A 23250-nucleotide genomic window follows, 5' to 3' on the forward strand; every position below is an offset into this window, starting at 1 on the left:
TGAGCTCCAGTGTTTAACCAATTAAAACATTTTGATTAACTGAACTGGTTGATCAAATCAATTAACTAGGGGTTAAAATGTTGTTATAAATACAAGCAGTTATGGAAAAACCTATGAGTGCTTACCCAACAAGTGTTGTCTGTTGGGCGAGGCTTTTGTAGAATACATACTAAGAACATTCAAATAACATGAGCAGCAGGCATTATCTTAAGAGATGTTTCATCCTGTGTTTCAGCTCAAGTACGTTTTTTTTCTCCCTCCATAGGTTTTACCTTAAGCCCTCGAAGTAACTGATATATAAGAAACTGTATATGGTCGTCTGTCAATTTCTGGCACTTCACAATGTTATTCAGGTCAGCACCCATTAAATTTGTGACAAGGTACCTGTAAATACAAAGCATTCAGATGACATCCAATTGTTTCTAAAGTCTTCTCCCCCCTTGTATCAGTGCTTTTCTGGTGAGGCTCTGCAATCAGTTCTTCCAGACACTAGTAAGAATGGGACTTCCATGCATTTTCCCCATTCCTCACAAAATTGAGGAATGGGGAAAATATGAAGTCTAGGTTGTCACAAACCATGGCTAAGAGAAACTGAACTCAGCGTAAGGTTTCTGGAATCGCAGGAGTGCGCCCAACTCTTCCTTCCTCTGACTCTTCCCAAGGGAGGAGCCAAAACTTTGGCTCCTACCAACAGAGTTCAGTGCAGGATTCATAGCTGTTAAGTTTCTCCTTTTTTATTTTTAAGGGAAATTCCCTTATGGTGAATAGGCTTTCTCACGAGAAAAGGGAAAACATGACAGCTATGGCAGGATTAAGCCAAGTATACTAAAGTTGAGCAACAAAGGCCAAGGAGGTTAAAGATACTGTGAGTACAGTAGCAATGGGGGAACATACCTCCCTAAAATAAACAAATAAATTTAAATAAATAAGCAAGCACTAGATGACGTCCAGGCAAGAGATCAATATCCTATGTTTATTCATTTAAAGCAGTTACTCTCCATGCTTTAGAGAAGGAGGCTCCCAGAGCTTCTTACAAAGATCAATAGTCTCTCTCTCCCCCCCCCCGCCGCCCTCAGGCTTACAATCTAAAAGACACAACACAGAAAGAAAAAGACTGGGAGGGTGCTCAGGCGCCAGTTCTTAGTCACCATTGTTATGACACAGTAAATAGTTCTGTCTATATGGAGTATGGGAAGCTTGTTGCCCTGCAGATGGTGTTGAAAAACAACTGCCCTCCTCCCTGGCAACTGGCCACGCTGAATAGACTGGTGGGATTTGAAGTCCCAAGATCCAAAGGTTCCCCATTATTGTCCCATACAAAGCACGCATGAGCACGCACGCACGCACACACACACACACTGCAGGTACCGTACTTGCTGTATATTTTAAACAGCACCTTCCCCAGCCCTGGTTCCAATGAAGTGAAGAGCAGCTGCATCGGAGCAGCTGTGTTGCTCACCTGACCTCCCACAGGCCAGGTTCCTGAAGCATCCTAGGATGTAGAGAGGTGAGGTGATGGTGAGGTCGGCGCTGTGCAAATGCCCTGGCGGAAGCATCCCAACTGCACTGTGCTGACCTTGCTGCCACTTCGCCCTTCCCCTCTCCATCATCCTGTATACTGAAACACTCCGGCCGCAGGAAGGTTGGGCGAGCAACGCAGCCCCACAGCGCCAACACTGCCTGCTACTGCTCTCAGGGCCTATAGATGTCAGCGGAAGACAGGTGAGCACATGCTTTCTACAGAAATAAATAAGACTTAGGTATGCATAACTCGGGCGTTTATCTTAGCAACTCGCCAACAAGTTTAGGTCAAACTTTACTTACACTTCATTAAAATTTTCTATTGATGCCGCAGGTGTGAAAACATCTAGTAATCCTATAACCTGAAACAGAAGAAGAGGGGTTTTCATTTTATCTGGAGACACAGCTATCTCTACTTACCAGTTTCAAATCTAAAATGAAGGATAATGGCAGCCCAGCACAGGATAAGGTATGCCAAAACCTAATGAAGTCAGTTGTGTCTAACTGATGAACGTTATAATAAAACTAAATGATTTGATGAATTACAAGCTCATTATTCACAATTCGCACAGCCTGTTCCACTCACGTTTTCATGTTTCATGTGCTTCAGTAATCTAAGCTCCCGATAGGTTCTTCTGGCGTGAATAAGGGACTGGAAAGGTCTCGAAAGCTTCTTGACTGCCACCTTCTGCCTTGTTTTGGTATCATATGCTGAGCTGAAACAAAAGAAAAGAAAAGGAATTTTACTATATTTTATTTCATAAAATTTATACATCACTGGATTGTAAAAAAAAAAACCCAAACAAACCCTCAAAGTCGCTTGCAAAAGAGAGTAAAATCAAGAAAAAAATAACAACTCTACTTTAAAACATTCAAAAGATTAAAGTTGCCTCAATTTTCTAAGTACAGTGGTACCTCTGGTTGCGAACGGGATCCATTCCAGAGGCCCATTCACAACATGAAAATCCTGCAACCTGAAGCGCCGTAGCTGCACAGGTGCGCAACGCAACCTGGCGCTTGTGCACATGCGCAAAGCGCGATTTAGCGCTATTGTGCATACGCAAGTGGCAAAACCCGAAAGTAACCCTTTGCGGTACTTCCGGGTCACCGCGGGACACAACCTGAAAAAACATAACATTAAGCAAATGTAATTGTCCTCACCCACAATAATACAACCACCAGACTTAACATGGACACTGGTACCAGAGCCTGCAATAAACCCAGATGCCAACTTTGCTGCCACATACACCCAGACAACACCATTACTGGCCCCAACAACATCCAACATATCATCTCAGGACTATTTAATTGCTCATCCTCTAACATTGTGTATGCCATCAAATGCCAACAGTGCCCTTCAGCTCTCTATATTGGACAAACAGGCCAAACCCTATGCCAAAGGATAAATGGACATAAATCTGACATCAGGAATTACAAGACAGAGAAACCAGTAGGAGAACACTTCACTCTCCCAGGACATTCTATACAAGATCTCAAAGTAGATGTCTTACTACAAAAGAATTTCAGAAATAGACTGGAAAGAGAAGTTACTGAATTGCAACTTATCACCAAGCTTAAAACCATGGAGAGACCTGGTTTGAACAGAGAAGTTGGATTCTTATCTCATTATACATGACTAGTGTCATTGAGCCCGTTAAATAAATGGGCGCTAGAACATATGTTGTCAAACATTTGTAAAAACCCTCGCGCGTGGAACCGCGCACGCGCCTGTCGCTTAATGGCTCGCGTGGGAGGGCGGACGCACGTGCACGTTCCCTCCCCGAAGCCCCCTCACCGGCTTTTAACACACCCACCACAGCCAATCTGCCCCCACCCCCAACCCGCCCACCAGCGCCGCGGCTTCCCTCCTTCTCACCTCTCCTCAGCGGCAGTAGCAGCGCTGCCTGCGCCCATAGAGTCCTCCCTCCCACTCGGCAGCTGCCCCCCAGTACATTCCAGAGAGAGCAGGCGAGGCAGACAGGACCCTCCATCCAACACCGACCGACTAACCGGCCAGAGCAGACCGTCCTGTCCTGCTCCGCCACCGCCGCCAACGAACAACACACGACTCTCAAGCACTGAAGAACTGATTGACTGAACTGAGGGAGGGAGCCGAATGCCTCGTGTCTCTGCGCTCCAAGTCCCAACGGCTGCCCGTGGGGCACATGCGCAGTAGCGCAAGCCCACGGACACAGGGACTGGACACAGAGACACTTGGACTTTATTATATAGGATAAAGTGATCTTCAGCCATCTCACCCCTTGCTTTTTCACGCAAGACCATTTGCAGTCGTTTACAGTCGTCAACTATCAATCACCCATTTCCACCACCCTTCTGAGTGATACCCCTCCCCACCCTTTCTCTACATATAAGCGTCTGGGGACTTCTATTTCAGTGTATCTGAAGAAGTGTGCATGCACACAAAATCTCATACCAAAATAAAAAACTTAGTTGGTCTTTAAGGTGCTGCTGGAAGGAATTTTTTTATTTTGTTTTGACTACGTCAGACCAACACGGCTACCTACCTGTATTTTGAATGCCTTTTAATCGGCTGATGTTAAGGTAAATAAAGCAAGTGAACTGGGTCCTTGCTCCATTTTTTCATGTTTGTTATGGCATCACACCAAAATGATGGCCTGGCAAATCGACTCAGACCTGTACATCTCTACCCAGGTCTTACATCGGGTCAAGTAAAAACTGAGACAAGAATGCTGGGACAGAAACAGGGAACGACATTGCTAAATATAACCCTACTGACATCAACAGGGCACTTCTGTACTTCTAAAACAGAAAGCAGCAATAATAAACTTAACCAAATTGAGTAGCAGACTTCAACATCAGTAACCTCACCATACCAGAGGATAAAAACCCGGAAAAAGCAGCAACTATTGAGACAATAGCTTTGCAGATGCTGACAGGATCAACCTTAGAGAAACGAAACAGATAAAGAGATAGCTACCGGTAACAATTCTACTAAGGTCTGCTGAGCAGCTTACGGTTTCTCTTTCATTGACCGGACCCGAATATCTTGTTTGATGACTATATATTTCCAAAATAAGCAAATGTCATTTGTGGGGGGAAAGTTCTTACTTACTTATTTCTTTCATTATCTTAACATAGTGACCTTTTACAGAAAACTCTCCTCTCCTCAAATTAAGTATTCCTTGTGATGACACTACAAGCTTTATCCCTAGGCGATATCTGTGGCTCCCATCTGCCATGACAAACACCCAGAGAATTAGCATCATTAATTTGGTTTCCCAGGTCCCCAAATCAAGACTCCATAGGGAGCACCAAGAATTGGATTCCGGGCCCCTGGTGTATCGACAGGAGCCTCTATTAATTACGGAGTCTGCCACCCTGTCTAGGTGTATCGGGTGTTAATTATGCCTGCCAAACATTGGCAAGCTGCATGCAGTCTTCTCATGTGCATCGTTAATTAAAGCCAACCAGATTACAAGGCTATAAAAGGTTGCCTTAGGCGCCACTGACAATAAACAAACCTTCAATATAAATGCTCGAGGCTTTGATAGTGTAGGCCTTGATGATTCAAAACCTTAACGTTTTCTTGTCAACCCCCTTTCTCCTATCAGCAGCTAGCTGAACACCTCCTTTCCTTATGATGCAGATATTGCGTTTGCTGTAATGATTCCCACAACCACAGCCTTACCTACGCGAAAGACAAAGCCTAAATACCAAAGGTTTTTGTCCTACTGTGGTGGTGGACCAAAGGGCCACAATAAATAGGATAATGTGAACCGAACCCCTATAAATCCTTGAGTGTGCTTCTAATAGAGAAGTTATGGTAACCTGTTACTTTATGAAACTGATTATTTTTGCAAGTTGCCACTGTATTGGGGCAGAAGTACAGCTAATACAGTGGTACCTCACAAGACAAATGCCCTGCAAGACAAAATTTTCGCAAGACGAATGCATCTTGCAATCTGATGGTGACTCTGAAGACGAATTCGTTTTACGAAAAATTCGTCTTGCGAATCGTGGTTTCCCATAGGAATGCACTGAAATTTAATTATTGTGTTCCTATGGGCAAAAAATGAAATTTCAATGCATTCCTTATGGGAAACTGCGATTCGCAGGATGAATTTTTCGCAAAATGAATTGACTCACGGAACGAATTAAATTTGTCTTGCGAGGCACCACTGTATGTGAATCACAAAGATACTGCTCATAAGCTAGAACATAAGTTGATACATGCTGCAAATGGATACACGTAATACAGGTTCCCAACATGCATACTAAAACAATGTAACAGAAGTTAGTATTTTAACAGAGAGCACTGGGAATCGAAGCTGAATCAAAAGAAATTGCTAATGCTTATTGCGCATCTGTATTAAACATGAAAGGAGGTAATGATGTACATGATTGGTGAAAATTGAAATCCTTTGTTTGAAATGTTATAAATACCGACAGTTTTGCGAAACAATTTGACTGTAACCTATTGCCTAGCAATAAGCAACAATGGACTCCTAACTCCTCTTGTCTCTGAGGTTTATTGGCGTAAACTCAGAAGATAAGCCATTTTTGGCCTACAACACTATGTATCTAGCTGACTCTATCTTGCTGGACTATTGTGTGCACAGAATGCCTTCAAATTAAGGTTACCAGGCGTCGGATTTACAAATCAGTCCCCTGACAAAATCCATCTATTTAGTGGGAAGTTGAAAAGTGTCCCCGGATTCGTTGAAAAAAAATCTGGTAAACTTATGTGAACACAAAGTACAGCCACAGAAGCTGCACTGCTGCTCATAATCCAAGACAATGAAGAAATTTAGTGCGTGTTAAAAACTATCATCTTAGCACAGAACAGGAAACTCCTATCACACAGCTATATCACAGACTCTATGAAGTTCAGGCCTGTTGAATAAATGGGACTTACGGACAAATCGCCTTCTTAAAAATGTGGAATAAACCAATGTTTTGAAATCTGAATTCTTTTAAATTTCACTTTCCAAAACTTATGTTGATATAAAAAATAATAAGGCCCTGGGCAGGTGCTTTATAGTGCTGAATTTTAAGGATCAATGTCTTTTTTTCTTATGTACATATGCTGAACTGATCTACAGAATTTCTCATATTATTCAAGTTACCTGCTGTATCTTGTTCCTGAAAGGAAGTTTGGTTTGATCTCGGCTTCTGCAAAGCTTTTCTTGCTAATATCATTGTTTAGGTAACCTGATTTAAAATATTATTAAACCCGTATTTTCAAGGTTGTTTTAAGATCTATGCTGTAGCCCATTTGAGGCAATAAGGGGGCTAATGACTGCCATTCATTAATAATTCTCCAATTTGCTTCTGAATAAGTATGAAAGAGACACCAATTATTATTTATATTATTTGGAGAACATCATTGCTTTGCATACAATGGCCACAACTTGGATAACTTGCACTGTGCAAATTCTGTATTCTATACACATATTTGCAAATATTTATATTCACGTTTCATTCATCACTTTCATTTTATTGTCAGTTAGGTTCCTGTGATTTGTCACTTTGTTATTTGTATTTGGAGTCCCCTCCTCTGTGTTTTTGCATGGGAGAAACAAACGCGTTTGATCTAACTATGGGAAGTATGGAGCCAGCCATAGCAATTGCCTTTATGAACTATTGAAAGCAGGGAAGGAGGAGGCTTCATTCATTTCTATGGATCCCATCATACATGCATTGCCTTATGTTTGTTGGTGTAAACTCCCCTTCTTTAGAACAAATTGGCTCAAAATGCACCTAGATTTGTCCTTTTATATTGTTCTTGATGCACACTTACTTGGAAGCTGCCCTCTCTTCTTATCATGATTCACAAAAGACTGTCCATCACATGGTAAAGTCAAAAACACAAACGTTTGATGCATGTTCAGCACACAAGTTGAGCAAGCTTTTCAATGGCACCATACCACAAATGGTCACACCACAATTTTTGAATTTCCAAAGAGAGCTGCTCCACACACATGGTTGCACAACCACCATGTGGCATGATCTAAAATTGTCTCCATGCATAAGCCAGCTAATAAACATATGAGGTAAGAAAAAGATTGGTACAATACAGGAACATTTCCAATACTCCTCTATCTCTTCAATATTTCTTGTTTTGTAGAATTTCAAGGAAATGGGAATTATTATGAAGTAAATTTATATCCTGCCTAGTGATGTTAAATTCTCGAGAATATTCTCGATTAATGACCAGTTACTGGCACTAAATAAAAATATAGAAACGTCAACTGTTTAAATCAAGGCCACCTCGCATGCTGTTACACATAATTGTATAGGCCTAGGTACTTTAAGTGTATAAAGCATTAGAGCTACTTTCGGGGGGGGGGCGAACCACACTGTATGGCCAATGGCATAGAACTGCTAAGAATACGGTCACACCAAAATAGAAAAAAGGCTATTACATATAGTTGAAATACATACGAATTCAAATGTTCATCAAATTAAATGAATAGCATTTTTTAAATTTTTTTAAAAAGTTTTCTATAGCCCACATTTCAGAACTGCCAATGGTGAATGACACAATGCCCAGTAATGTAACTGGATTAAAAAAATCATTATTCATTACTTACACTGGCAATATCACAGCCTGACTTATTATTTACTAGATTTTTTAAAACGTGGGTTGTAAAATTGGTTCTTACATTAGAATTTACAGTTTGTGGAGAATATTCTCTGGAGAATTTTCCAGCAGAGAATATTCTTACCTCATATCACTAATCCTGCCCTTCCTTCCAGGGCCGGATTTAGGTTTGATGAGGCCCTAAGCTACTGAAGGTAATGGGGCCCTTTATATGTCCAGCTGTCCTTTGTCAACAACAAATTGTCACTGTTTTTTGTGTTGAATATATGCTAGATGGTAATTTATGGACCTAATAGGTATCTAAGCCATTTGCACATGCAAAATGTAGGCACCCTATACAGTATATAGAAAGGAGCAAACTAGTGATATTTTAGGGAGCAGGCTAGCAGGCGGGGCCCATTACTTACAGAAGCCTACACAACACAAAACACTGTTGCTGTATGTAGGTTTTATTTTATTTGCTTTTTATCTTATATTTTGGAAATGTACATCCAGGTATTTTTTTCCCCAAGGGAGTGGGACCCTAAGCTATAGCTTGTTTAGCTTATACGTAAATCCGGCACTGCTTCCTTCAAAAGGAGCCCAGGGTGGCATCCACACAAGCGATAAAACAGCTAAACACGGTTCCAATGCAGATACAGTACACACTGGATAGACAAAACTTGCCTAATACGTAAGGAGAGGGAATTCCGAAGTGTAGGTGCCAGAACATGAAAAGGCTGGATTCCTATACTGTGCAGATCAGAACTCCTGATAAAATGGGTTATCTGTGGGAGGCCCTCACCTGTAGAGAGCAGTGATTGATTGGGCATATGAGGGGTAAGATGATCTTTCATAATCTTAAATGAAATGTGAACGCATAAATGGCTTTTCTGGCTAGAAAGCACAAAAGAGAACAAAGGCCTAGCGTGGGGGCTTAAACTCTGCCAATCTATCTGTATCGCAAGATTCCCCCCTTGGCTTGCCTTAACCATGTTAATTTTGACCACGTAATGGTGGCATCTGAATGCATGCTAAGCCATAAATCATCGTTAAGCAAATATGCATATGAGCTGCATGCTGGTGCGCACAAAGGGCGGAGTGCTCCTACTCTGCTCCTGTATTACCGTAGTTGAGCAAGGAAACGGGCCATGGAGCGGCTGGCCAATTGGCATGACATCTCCAGCCTGTGCTTGTGGTTCCTCTCTCCCAAACAAACCACAACAGGGTAACCAGAAACAAGAGTATTTCATCCATGGTCCATTGGTGATGGGAAGTCAGGTAAGTACAGCTGCCCTACCAACCACTACTCTCTTGAAGGAATCCCACTCATTTCCCTCCTCCAGCCCAGGAGGTGGGAGGGGGAATCCTTCTGCACCCAGCCCACTGCCACAGAGGTAACCTGGAGTTGCAAAATAATTGTTTTGTCTCGTTCCGCTTCCTCTTCCTCATAGTTGGGTCAAACAACATTATCCTTAATCATATTTACTTGGAAGTAATGGGAATTAAATCTGTTGGAACCGAAAACACCATGGTGGCTTTCCCCAATAGAAGCGATATCCTTAAAAAGGTTAACACAAAAGCGGAATGGGCAACTTTAAAAGAGTTGCTCATTGAGGGAGAACAGCAATTGAAATTAAAAAACATGGAAGGTATAAAGCAGTTAGTTACAGATTGGTTGCAATATCATTAAATAAATGATGTGTTTAAAGCAGATAAGAAAAGAGGATTCAGTACAGAATTCTCAAGGCTTGAAAAGGAATTACTGGAAAATAATGAGAAATTATTACTATCTAGAATGTATAAATTGTTGCTAGAATGGCATGCAAAATATAAAATGGGCACAAGATATAGGGCATAATATTCAACTTGAGTCTTGGGGGAAACTATGGAAGGAAAATTTAAAATTCACAGCGTGCTGTTTGTTGAAGGAAAACTATATGAAAATGATGTATAGATGGTATTTAACACCGGTAAAATTAGCAAAGATGTACAGAACTGCCTCTAATGTATGTTGGAAGTGTAAAGAAAAAGAAGGCACATTCTACCATATGTGGTGGACGTGCAAGGTAGCAAAAGCATTCTGGGAAATGATATATAATGAGTTGAAAAAAATGTTTAAAATATGGTAACATTTGTGAAAAAACCAGAGGCTTTTTTGTTAGGCATTTTAGGTACAGAGATTCTGAAAGAGCAGAAAAAACTATTTATGTTTGCGATGACAGCAGCAAGAATACTATTGGCCCAGAGATGGAAAGAAGACAAAATTCCAGCCAGAGAATAGCTTTGTGTATGCTAATTTATATATATAGAGGCAAATTCAGAAATAATATGGGAAGACTGATGTATATTGTCCTGTGTGGCTGCCCTGATACTAAATACAGTCATACCTAGGGTTACAGACGCTTCAGGTTGCGTCTTTTCGGGTTGCGCACTGAGCGAACCCGGAAGTACCCGAACGAGTTACTTCTGGGTTTCAGCGCTCGTGCATGCGCAGAACTGCTAAATTGCACATTGCGCATGCGCGGAACCGCCGAATCACGACTCGCGCATGCGCAAACGCAGCACTGTGGGTTGCAGGTTGCGAACACAGATCACATTTGCAACCCGAGCGTCCGCTGTATAGGACAACTTCAAGGTTCCTGATCTCCCTTCTTACGATTTGACTGGGCTGTTTCCAAACTGAGGTTGCTTTCAAAGAGAGGACTGTCCTTTGACAGCTATTCTAGTAGAAGGCTGCCCTCTGTTAAGTAGGACACATAGCCACTTTGCTTGCAGGTAGATCTGCACAGGATTGCAGGTGGAGCACTTAGCAGTACATCCTGGGTTTTTAAAGCGTTGGAAATGGAGAAAAGGGTTGGGTGTTTTACCTGCTCGTGATGTCTTGCAATGTCATTGTTGATACTTGTGTGGGAGCTCCTAGCAACAGCAACAGCAACAGCACAAATACAAGAACCCTTTCATTTTTTGCAATGAATCTCACAAAGATCAGCACACTCTTAATGAGAAGCAAATGAAAGATCTCACATGCAGCCTGATCATATGCATATTTACATGTAGACGAATCCTATGTAATAGGGGTTACTCCAATTAAAGTAGTTCTAAAGTGCATGAGATTGCAGCTTTAAATATTCAGCTCCTTACTATGGCTGTTACTGTAGCTGTTTTTGATGCCTTGCTATCTAAATAAGTAGCCACAGCAATGCACAGTTGAAGGAGGGTCCATAAAATAAAAAGGAAGGAAATCGAATTTAAACATCTCATTTAAGTTCCAAGAAGAGTGATGAGCAACACTGAATGGCAGACCTAAAGCACTGATTCGTCCCTGGAGTATACAGTATGTGACTATTAATTGACTGGTTTGTCAGTGAAAAGTCAGATAATCAGATTTAAAGCATCCTTAATGGTTTGGTAGTCCTAGTAACAAGCCAATTGTTTGTGCAGTCTCAAACTCGTAATATTTGCAGATGTTTCAGTCCACAGTGATCCACTGCAGGCAAACTTTCTCTTTCTACTCAGAGAGGAAAGTAGAAGTCAGCAAATAAAGAATGCAAACTCATCTAAAAAAACAGTTTTGAAGACAGACGTTCTGGTCAGAATAAGACCATTAACTCAAGCTTTTCTCCTAGAAATTGCAAAGGCTTATTTCTAAGAAGTCTATGGGTTAAAACCTGGTATTACTATTCTTTTAACATAAATTATCCCTTTCACAACTGCTTGTTTATCTGATGTGACACAAAGAGGAAGTGGTATTGCCTGCTATATCATGCAACACACCAGATACACTCAGAGAGAAATGTGAAACGGATACGGGATATGTGCAATTTTATATTGTTTTACTGGTTTTAGTATACAGCACTCTGGTCTTCTTAGAGAGGAAGAGCAGAATAAATATTTATAAATTCCTGTGTTGGGTGGTGGTGGAATGAAGCAACTTACAAAGTTACTATTCACCCTTGTTCTAAGGGATGTAGATGCAAATGCTAAAATGACAAAGAGATTGTCGTCATTACAAGGTGTTTCTCAATAAGACAGCTTATGAAACTGATGTTGCACTGAACCCAAATGCCCAGGATTGCTTGCAGTGCTTTTATCAGCAAGGTAACGGCAATGGGCTCAAATAGCCAAAGAAACCCATAGCTAAAATAATCCAATAGCCCAGGAAGGCTCTCCAGAGATACTTTTGAACTCCAGCTCCCATCAGTCCCAGCCAGCAGGTTGTTTCCAACTAAATTTTGGAATAAACCCATTAAAATTAATGGACCAAAATTAGCCAGAGCTGTTAATTTCAGTGGGCCTTCTCCAAGTAGAATTGGCTACAACCCAGCATGGCCAATGTTCAGGGATTATGGGTACTGGAATCCAGCAACATTTGGAGAGCCACGGGTTCCCCATCCTTGAAGTATCCAAGCAAGATTGAGAATAGAACAAGACCGCTCTCACGGCAACACACACTATTCCCCCCCCCCTTCCCAACTCGAAACCACCCAACTCTGTAAATTAGCATTATGGAACTGAGCAAAGTGCAACACAAGGGATAAGCATTTAACTAAGGTTATGCAATATGGTAAATTTTGTCCTGAAGGGGAAATTGGCAGTTGCAAACAATACAGAAAATGTGACACAAACCCTCATGGCAGTAACCTTCCTAATGAAAAAGAAGACAAAGGAAGAAAACCACAGCCTTCACACACGGAAGTTATGCATATACAGTGGTACCTCGGTTTAAGTACACAATTGGTTCTGGAAGTCTGTACTTAACCTGAAGCGTACTTAACCTGAAGCAAACTTTCCCATTGAAAGTAATGGAAAGTGGATTAATCCGTTCCAGATGGGTCTGCAGAGTACTCAACCTGAAGCGTACTATACCCAAAGTATGAGTGTAATTGGTTCTGGAAGTCCGTACTTAACCTGAAGCGTACTTAACCTGAAGCGAACTTTCCCATTGAAAGTAATGGAAAGTGGATTAATCCGTTCCAGACGGGTCCGCGGAGTACTTAAACTGAAAGTACTCAAACCAAAGCGTACTTAAACCGAGGTGTGACTGTAATCCTGGATGCAATGTGTTCCTCAAGTAGAAAAGAAGCCACTCTTAGCCTCTCCAAGGCAGTCATGTGAACACCGCTACTTATTATTGTTGTTGTTTATTAATTTCTTATCCACCCTTCACTATAAGGCCCCAGGATGGGTTGCAACCATTTAAAAACCACAGCATTAAAAACAATTAAAACAGATTACAATGAAGAGAACAGAGTAGGTGCTAAAAAATCTCTCTCAGGTATCAAAGGCAAAGTACAGAGGTGCATCATCATCAGCACACAATTAAGGTCCCAGACACACTGCTGTGGGGAGGGAATCCCAGAGCTTAGGGGCTACCACAGAGAAGCCCCCTCTCTCAGGCAGTTGCACACACCCCAAACCTCTGAGGGCAGTGGGACTACCAAGAAATGAACCCCCCCCAAACCTTCACAGCCAAGAAAATACACTGGGAAGGAAGCAATCTTTCAGGTATTTGGGACTGAACATTTGATACACCTTTAATCGAAGTCAGAGTGTTGGTCCATTGAGCTCAGTGCTGAATACTCTGACGGAGAGCAGCTCTCCGGGATCTCAGGCAAAAGCCTTCCTCAGCCCTCTTGCTCAAGCTCAATCTTGAGATAACTCAAGATACCTCAATGATTCAAAGCTGGGGCTTTCAACACGCAGAGCATGTGAGCTACGACTAAGACATAGCTACCACTTAGCCATAGTTCCCCTGCCTCCCCAGAGTGCCCACAGGCCTCAAAAGGTGGCCAACCCTTGGTGTAAAACGAACTGGCCCTTAGCTGCCTTTAACGTGACAGTGCAAGCTCACGGTTTAATTGTTGCTGATCTGTTACATCCATATCAGACAATTCCTCCATATAACACAAATAAACAGAGAGAAGGCTGTTTTTCAATTAGCTAATGGCGAGGCCAAAATCAATGAGGCTCACACATCTGTTTCCCAGATATTCCAAGCTCTGAGAGCATGTAACAACAAACAAACAAACAAACAACAACAACACAATCAAATTGTTTTACAAGGAAATGCTATTATCAGAGCCGGCCTGCCCATGAGGCAGGGTGATGCACTCGCCTCAGGCGGCAGAAGTACAGGAAATGGCCCGATCGCTTCTGCCGCTGGTGGTGACAGAGAGGCGTTCTGGCAATGCTTTACAGAACACCCTGGCTCTTGCTGCATTCGACTCTTGCTACATATTCCCACATGCCACGTTGCCACTCAGGTTTCCCTCACCCCCAGGGGGTGAAGCTGAGCAACAACACTTTGAAGCATGCCTCAACTCTCCCAGCGTTTGGCAAGAGCCAGGGCATTCCCGTGGCGGAAATGGTGGTGGGCACAGTGGTGTGTTGGAGGGCGGGGCATGGTGGCGGTGGGAGGGGAGACTGGGGCACGGCTGTGAAGGGGGCAGGAGGCAGCAATTCCCATTTTGCCTCAGGTGGTGGGATGGGCTGCCCCTGCCTATTATATAAGTTGGCTGCTGCAGCAGTCGTAATGCCGGGAAACATAAGCCCCCTTCGCCTGTTTTCCATGTGAAGACTTTCAAGCAATTAATAATAGTAATAATAATAATAATAATAATAATAATTTGATTATTTGTATGCTGCCCATCTGACTGGATATCCATCTCCCTGCATATCCATGCCAGTGTGTCAGGGATCAACACATGAAACTCCCTTCACACGGCTAGCTATCGTCCTGATTTTACGCACTGCAAGCAGTTTCGGAAAGAGAAGCTTTATGTACATGACATTTATTTATCTGTTGGCCCTGGAGATTGAATTTTTGTTGTTTGCAAGCTTTGCACAAGATGCTCCACCATGAAGTCCCCACTTTTGCGCTCCTAGATTTCTAGACTTGGAGTCAAGAGTGAGGGAGACCTGCACTTCCTTGGGGAAGCCTGTATACTTCGGGTGGTGCGTCATGACTGGCTGCACACTTAGTTGGGACCTTATGTGTCTTCAGGCAACACCAGTGTGTTTAGGATCAATGACAGCCCAGCCAGCAGGCACAAACTGAAAAAAATTGCAACCCTAATTATAGATCCTAGGCAAAATCAATCAAGTTTATAAAGCAAGCAGTTCTAAGGCTTCCAGCACTGTCTTGTTTGCCTATTATTTCCTTCCATGCCATTGCCTGCTTGCAGTGAATTCTGAACGCCACACACCTCTGCATATCCAAGATAATGAACAAGTTATTGAGTGCAGATGAAAAAGATGTGACTCCAAAGTCTTCCATTATTGAGCAGCTCTTTGCTTTCTTTTCAGTTCACTCCTACCTTGGAAGCAAGTAACTGATTACAAAAAGAAGACACAAAAACATATAAATTTGAAGCACCACCCTTTTTCAAAATAATCTGTCCCTTAATGTTCTCTCTTTCCCCCCTGGCATTAGGTACAACAATTCCTTTATACATAAAGCAATGGGACATCGGCAAACCTGCTGAGCAGTGTGTGTGAGGCACCACATGTTTTCCACTTCCATCATTATGCCCGGGGAAAAAAAATGGCACTCTCACTACCCCAATGGTTTTCATAGCTACATGGGCATTAGAAAACAACAACCAAGTGCAATTAGGAAAAAACAAATCCTTAATGGGTAACAAGGGATAAATCTCAGTCTCACAGACTGAGAATTATTGGAAAGAGGAAGATTTATGAAAAAGAAGATAAGCTTCAGATAACAAGAGCAGAATAAACACCCCCCCTCATGTTAAATTGGAGGCTGAATTGGCATGTTAACCAATTGAGATTTACACACACACGCACCCCACAGCTACAAGAGAGAAACTTGATATAAGGACAGAGGTGGCTAATTTGTGCTCCATCAAATGTTTCTGGGTTACAACTCCCATTTGTCTGACTGCTGGACATTGCACTGATGGGAGTTAGGAGCCCAATAACATTTTGAAGGCCACACCTGCTAAAAGAACAAGAAGCAGTCTATGCAAGCAAAACATTGCAACAAATATGAGGCAGAGCACAAAGTAAACCAAAGTTAATCTACACTGCGCACACAGTCTTCCCTTTTTCCCAGTAGAGCGAGCGACTGTTCCCAGAGACACAACCAAAGAACAAGCCTTGGCCTCATACGTCTTCAGATGACCTACATAGCGGAAACATGTAATTATTTTGTTGTGCAACTGAACCCAATACCTCAGCCCTAAACTTGCCACTTAGGGCCACTTAAAAGCATACCAGATTTCCAAGTAGGATAACATTTCCACGCAGCATAGTGGGGTAGCCATGTGCAGAACATCATGCGTGGCAAATGAGCACACATCTGTGTGACTGCAGAGAGGCTTCTGAGCAGGGCCGGCCCTATGGCCAGGCTGGGTGGCGCAGGACGCCCAGCCACCAGGGGGACACCGCGCTGTGCGCAGCGCCCACCCGCCGCGCTGGGAAACAGGGAGGGGGTGCCAGAGGGATCTGTCGCACCACGGCGGCAGGGCAGCAGATATACTTAAGACGGCCCTGCTTCTGAGCTACCTGCATCCTGAGTTTCAGTAGTTTGAGTAGATGTGTGGCAAATCTATGATCTTTTTGACACATAGGCGCAGAACTTCTATTGATGTAGGAAGGCCATATCTGAAGCTATTTTTAGAAGCAATTCAACAGCCTCTTGGATACTGGCTTGAATCCTAAGCTATTCCTCCTTTCAGGTAAGAAAGTGGGAGATGGCCACCAAGCCCCCACCCAACATTTGCAGCCCATGTCCCACACTGTTCCCAAGAGTCCTCCAGACACAGATTTTCAGGTGAGCACAGGCTACAGAAGGGAGGGAGGTGGAGATGGGAGAGCCCCACTCTGTAAATGTAAACTGTTCTATTCATGGAAGGAAACGACAGCTGTTGGGTTCTATCCTGCAGAGTTCCCCCTCCCTCTCCCTACACATCCCTATAGCTGCTCTCTGGAGCCCCCCAAATCTCTGGAAGACATTTTGAGGTGCACAGGGGCTGCATGGAAGAGGAGAAATAGAAGTTCTGTTGCACCAGTGGAAGTCCATTAGCAGAACAGCACACTGGGTAACAACCCTTAGAATTTTCCAGCAGGGATTTTTATTTCTTTTACCTCAGCGTAAAAAAAAAATGCTTTCCCATCCTAACCATTTCATTTGCAATAAAATTTCATTCACCTTAAAGAAACAGAATCCCGTGAAAGTGGACATAGGGTTGCGTCGTTATAGCTATTTCACATAATGATTCAAATTACTTGGGGGTGGCAGGAATGGAGTGGGGTTAAGTCCCAGACAAAAAGAGAGATCGAATAGTACAAATGCTGTAAATCTTTTTTTTATGTGCATTAGAGATGGTACTTTTAACATCACACACTGTGTCTTAATTCAAACTTTGGTTACAGCGGTGTGCAGTATCTGATCCAGTGCTTCTGACATCAGACAGCAGCTACTTGAGTGAGACTGGTCATTCAGAGGTTGCATGAATTCACTTTAAAAAATGACTATGACTGAAACACTTCTACCAGAAAAGCCAGTCCCGCCATGATGTGTCCTAAAATTAAATTTTTAAGAGATGTGACACAGTTTATGAACTTACTAATTGCAAAACAGGAAGTTAGGGTTTTTTAATTTATTGTTTAATTACCTTTTCACCCTGCCTCTCTCCCAAACAGCTAGGGCAGGCATCCCCAAACTTCGGCCCTCCAGATGTTTTGGACTACAATTCCCATCTTCCCCGACCACTGGTCCTGTTAGCGAGGGATCATGGGAGTTGTAGGCCAAAACATCTGGAGGGCCGCAGTTTGCGGATGCCTGAGCTAGGGACTTCATATCAATTTTGTCCTTTCAACAAAACAAAGCTGGGAGACAGCCCAGCGAGCTTCATGGCATAGGGAGGGTTTGAACCCAGGTCTTAATGGTCCAGTTCAACACTCATTAGGAAGGAAATAATTCTTAGACTAAAGGCTGCATTCACTTTCAGGGTCTGCATGCCAAGGTGGGCCAGAGCAAATGTGGGTGACAACTGAGCAAGTTGGAGATATATATACCGGTATATATCTCAAAAACAGGATCTGCACCGGAGTGTCAGGCCTAATGAGCACAGCATCTCTTCTCTGGCAGGTCTTGCTCCCATGAAGCAGTTGCTAAGACTGAAGGTTGAAGTCCCTTCCTCTCCAAGGTTTCCCCCAAGCAATCTGAGGCTGCCCCTGTGTGAAGCTAACTTCTCCTCTGCCCTTTCCACGCCTCTTCTGGTTCTGGGAGACCAAAGGGGATGAATTGGTCACAGCAGGAGGGGGGAAACACCCATGCCTCTTCACCAGCCTGAATCATCCCTGCCTCTTTGTCTCCTCCCTTTCCTGCTTTAGCTTCTTCCTCTGATTCTTGACTTCTCTCTGCCACAGACTCATCCCACCCACTAAGCCCCTTCAGCTTCCTACACCTCCTTTTCCCAGTCTTCTCCCTCTGACCACTCATTGTTGTCCCAACCTTTTTCAGCCATGGGCCGGTCCACCATCCTTCAGACCATGTGATGGGCCGAACTATATATATATATATATATATATATATATATATATATATATATATATTGGGTGGGGTGTGAACAAATTCCTATGCCCTACAAATAACCCAGAGGTGCATTTTAAATAAAAGCACACATTCTACTCATGTAAAAACATGCTGATTCCCAGACTGTCTGCGGGCCAGATTGAGAAGGTGATTGGGCCACATCCAGCCCACGGGCCTTAGGTTGCCTACCCATGATCTCTAGTCCATGGGTAGGCAAACTAAGGCCCGGGGGCCAGATCTGACCCAATCACCTTCTAAATCCCAGACAGTCTGGGAACCAGCGTGTTTTTACATGAGTAGAATGTGTCCTCTTATTTAAAATGCATCTCTGGGGTATTTGTTGGGCATATGAATTTGTTCATCCCCACCCCCCAATATAGTCAAGCCCCCCCCCAAGGGCTGAGGGACAGTGGACTGGCCCCCCACTGAAAAAGTTTGCTGACCCCTGATGTAGTCGAACCTGCAATACTGGTGTTATCAGCTATCCAAGAACCTGTTACAGACCGATAGCTAGACAGACAGACAAATATAGACAGACAGATGCATGATAGATAGGTAGAAGTTTACAAGAGTCTATTATTATTATTATTATTATTATTATTATTTAAATTTCGAAGTTTCACTTTCCACTCAGTATTCTAAGCAATATGTACCATGCATCATCATCATCATATATCCTAACAAGGCAACAATCTAGAAAAAATATGAAGCACCCATTTATTGCCTCTCCAAACAAAAATCTGTGAAGCTGAACCTTGGGCTGAGTGATAACTGAATCATATGATATTTTTTTTACCAGTAACTAACCCCCCCAGCTACTTTTCTGTTGTGCCCAATTAAGAGTTACCTGTAAGCTGAAAGTCTGGATGTTTTAGCATATATTCATCCAATTAATTGATAGCCCTGTGCCAACATTTATAGAAGCAGTGGGAAATCTGTGGCCCATGGGCACAAATTAAACCTGCCGCAGGTCCAAAGTTGGTCCATCACACCCACAAGCCCCACACCTGACACTAGGAAAAGATGGCGTTTAAAGTTTGCTCCCAATTGTTCCTTATTGCCTGTCAAAGGTCTATAGAATTGAACATTTCTCTTTCAGACAACAGTAATAATTCTGGAAAACCCAATCAACACAGGGCTAAAATAATTGGTTTTAATCAAGCCAAGATTTATCATTCATTTCTGTAGTTTTGTATGGCAGAATATAACTCAGCGAGGCTGGTAGTAGGGGTAAGTATTGCTATGAAAAAAGATGGTGACCCCCCTGAGAAGCACAGGCTGTTTCTCACCCCCAAATCAGCATTGTTTCCAATGAGATCATTGTTCTCCTGCCTTTAGCGTTACCCTGTTTGCCAACAGCGGCATCACTTACACAAACACAAGGGGAAAGCAATCATGGGAGCAAGTGAGAGGGAAGCAAGCCAGGGAACCAAATAACCTGCAGCAGCTTTTCTCAGAAAGATGCTATCAATAAGCTCTTAAAACAGTCCTGCAAATAATTCGCAGTATCACGCGGCTACTTTGGCTTCTCAGAAACTAAATTTTATTTCTGATTCACACAATGAGTCTGTAAAATCACTGGCATTGCTACAGGGAAGAAGTCAATGTTTTGACAAGAGAGGCTGGCTGTAAATACACACACACACACACACACACACACACACACACACACACACACCACTTCTCCCATGGTATTGTCCAACTGATGTATCCCTGTGACTTATCAAATATTGCAAATCATGCAAGCTTTTACCTCCACAATAATCTTGAGGCTAAGCAGATATGATAAGAAAGTTTTGAGACAACTTTTTCTTCTAAGGAATTGGCATGTAAGCAATGTAAGGGGTCGGGCTGCAAAGCTTTGCATGCAGAAGGTCTCAGGTATAATCCCCATCATTCCTAGGCAGGGCTGGGGAACACTCCTGTCTGAAACCCTATTGAGCCACAGCCAGTGCACGGCCATTACCAAGGAAGAGAAGCCAATGGACCGACTGAGAATAAGGCAGCTATTCTTAACATGTGGTCAGAAGTCACATGAGGCCACCAAGTCTTTTGGAAGCTAAGCAGGTCTGTGTCCAGTCAGTGCCTGGAAGGGAGACCTCCTGGGACCCACAGGTTGGGTTCCATGGGAATACTTCAAGGAATGCCACCCCTGATCAGGACTCTTCAACCATCATCTGAGGCCTTTCTTCATGTGCCCTCCTCCATGAGAGTACAGTGGCGTTTTCTGTGGTGGCTCCCCATCTGTGGAATGCTCTCCCCAGGGAAGCTCGCCTGGTGTCTTCAATAAATATCTTTAGGCACTAGGCAAAAATGTTTCTCTATAAAACTATAACCTTCTATGGCCTTTTACGTGTGCCTGTGGGAGTGGGGACTTCTTGGTTTGTTCCTGTTTCATTATGTATGTTGTGTTCTCATTTTGTATTTTCATGTCGTGAGCCTCCCTGTGAGGGATGATGGGGCAATATACAAATTTAATAAATAAAATAATGCTATGTGACATTCCCTTTTTATTTTGGGGAGGCTCAGGGCTGAACCCGGAAGCTTCCGAGGCATGCATATGAAAAGGCTCCCGACATTTCTAGGCCGGGCATTCTCAAGTGCAAGATTATTACTAGCCTTCTTTGGTCACCATCATGAGCTTCCATGGTTCCAACCTTCTGAAGAAACACATCTCTGGTCTTATCAGCAGTCATTGTTTAGACAGCTGAGGCACAATATGTTCCCTGCTGTAGCACTGACACGCCGAGCGTGTGAAAACAGAGACACTAAAATGCTGCTTTTGTCTGCAACACACAAGAAACCGAACGCATGCATTGCACATGCCAACGCAATGAATCCTGGGTTTCCCCACCATGTCATATCACACAGCCAGGGCTTCCAACTGCATCCTCCAAACCACACGACCAAATTATACCTTTGCTTGAAGCATGCTGAGTGGGTTCAGATGATGTCGCGTTTACCCATCACAAAACGGCAACCTCATGCAAAAAGAGTTCTTTTAACATGTCCTGGACACCTGTGGCATCATAGTTTAAGCAAGCCTCGTGCTTTAAGGCAGACAAAAAAAAAATAGGTTAACTGAGAGCTTCCCAGTTCCACCTGGATCGCACCATGAGGTCCCAGCAAAAATCGCCACGCAATGACTATGATCACTTGAGTAGCAACACCAGTCATCAAAAGCATTTGGCATTTACATAATACATTTTGAGTACTCAAATCACTTCTCGGTAATCCTTACAAAAGCCAAATAAGAACTTAAGAACATAAGAAGAGGCCTGTTCAATCAGACCATCTGGTTCATTGAGCTTGCTTGCACCTTATTTCCAGCAGGGGCTAGCATAATGCCTCTGGGAAACCCGCAAGAAGGGCTTGAAGGCAACACTTGCTCTCCTTGTAAGCCCAGCTTCTAGTATATGGCCTCTGAACATGGACATTCCCAATTAGCTATTCAGGAGACAGAACTGATGATATAACTATCCTCTTAAATTTGACTTGTTCTCCTTTCAAAGCTGTTTGAGCTAGCAGCCAGTACCATCCTGTGGCACCCTGAGTTCCATAAAAATTGATACTGCATTTTCTGAAACAGCACTTCCATTTCACGGCTGTTCTGAGCCTATTGCTGCTCAACGTATAAGAGAAAAAAGTTTGTCTCTCACCACTTTCTCCATAATGTTCTTAATAGTTATTTTAAAAATCCCCTTTAATCCTTTCAACTCTCCTCACGGGGAAAAGATCTCCAAACTCCAGATAGAAGTATTTGTTCTTTCCTATAGGTTTTCCATTGCGAGATGTTGCACTGTTCCTCATCAGGGGAGCCATCTCACCACCAGAATTGTGGGTGCCCACTGCCGTAACATGGACGTGTGTGTGTGTGTGTGTGATGTCGCACGTCCGAGTTGCGCTGGTGGCTCCTCTTCCTCCTCCTTTCCACAGCCCAGTGAGACACCCTTTTCCTTTTCCTTAGTTTTTTTATTCATACTTTTCAAATGTATACATTTTCATTCGTTTTTACAATCAATTTAACATTTCAAAATTTGACTTCCTTCCCCCCTCGTTCTGTGGTTCTTTAATTTTATTTTTTTTATATCTACTGCATATCCAAATTCATTTACCTTGCTCATTTAATTATATACTCTTTAAAAACTGCAGGTTATTACAATAATCCTGCTAAATGTTTTTATCTGTTTGCAATTTATCTGTAAATATTCACTAAACCATTTCCATTCTTTTATAAAAAGTCTGTTATCTTGATTTCTTATTCTTCCGGTAAATTTCGCCATTTCTGCTGCATATTCCATACGGTTTTGTATCCATTCTTCCTTTGCTTCTTTCCATTTTGGGGTGGGGAGGAGCTTAGACTCAGGTAAAGGTAAAGGGACCCCTGACCATTAGGTCTAGTCGTGACAGACTCTGGGGTTGCGCGCTCATCTCGCATTATTGGCCGAGGGAGCCGGCGTATACCTTCCAGGTCATGTGGCCAGCATGACAAAGCCACTTCTGGCAAACCAGAGCAGCACACGGAAACGCCGTTTACCTTCCTGCTGTAGCGGTTCCTATTTATCTACTTGCATTTTGACGTGCTTTCGAACTGCTAGGT

At 42.9% G+C, this 23250-nt stretch overlaps 1 protein-coding gene across 2 annotated transcripts in view; it reads right to left on the reverse strand.

Moving 5' to 3' along the window:
* Positions 1-23250, reverse strand: part of MAPK11 (mitogen-activated protein kinase 11) — a 46491-nt gene that overhangs the window by 20220 nt on the left and 3021 nt on the right. For both annotated transcript variants that reach the window (XM_035127030.2, XM_035127031.2), the window contains exons 2-4: positions 2108-2237; positions 1825-1883; positions 273-384 (exon numbers count right to left, since the gene is read on the reverse strand). In XM_035127030.2, coding sequence (XP_034982921.1) covers positions 273-384; positions 1825-1883; positions 2108-2237 — 301 coding nt within the window. The remainder of the gene's footprint in view (positions 1-272; positions 385-1824; positions 1884-2107; positions 2238-23250) is intronic.

The sequence above is a fragment of the Zootoca vivipara genome, chromosome 10, assembly GCF_963506605.1.
Source record: "Zootoca vivipara chromosome 10, rZooViv1.1, whole genome shotgun sequence".
Taxonomy (NCBI): domain Eukaryota; kingdom Metazoa; phylum Chordata; class Lepidosauria; order Squamata; family Lacertidae; genus Zootoca; species Zootoca vivipara.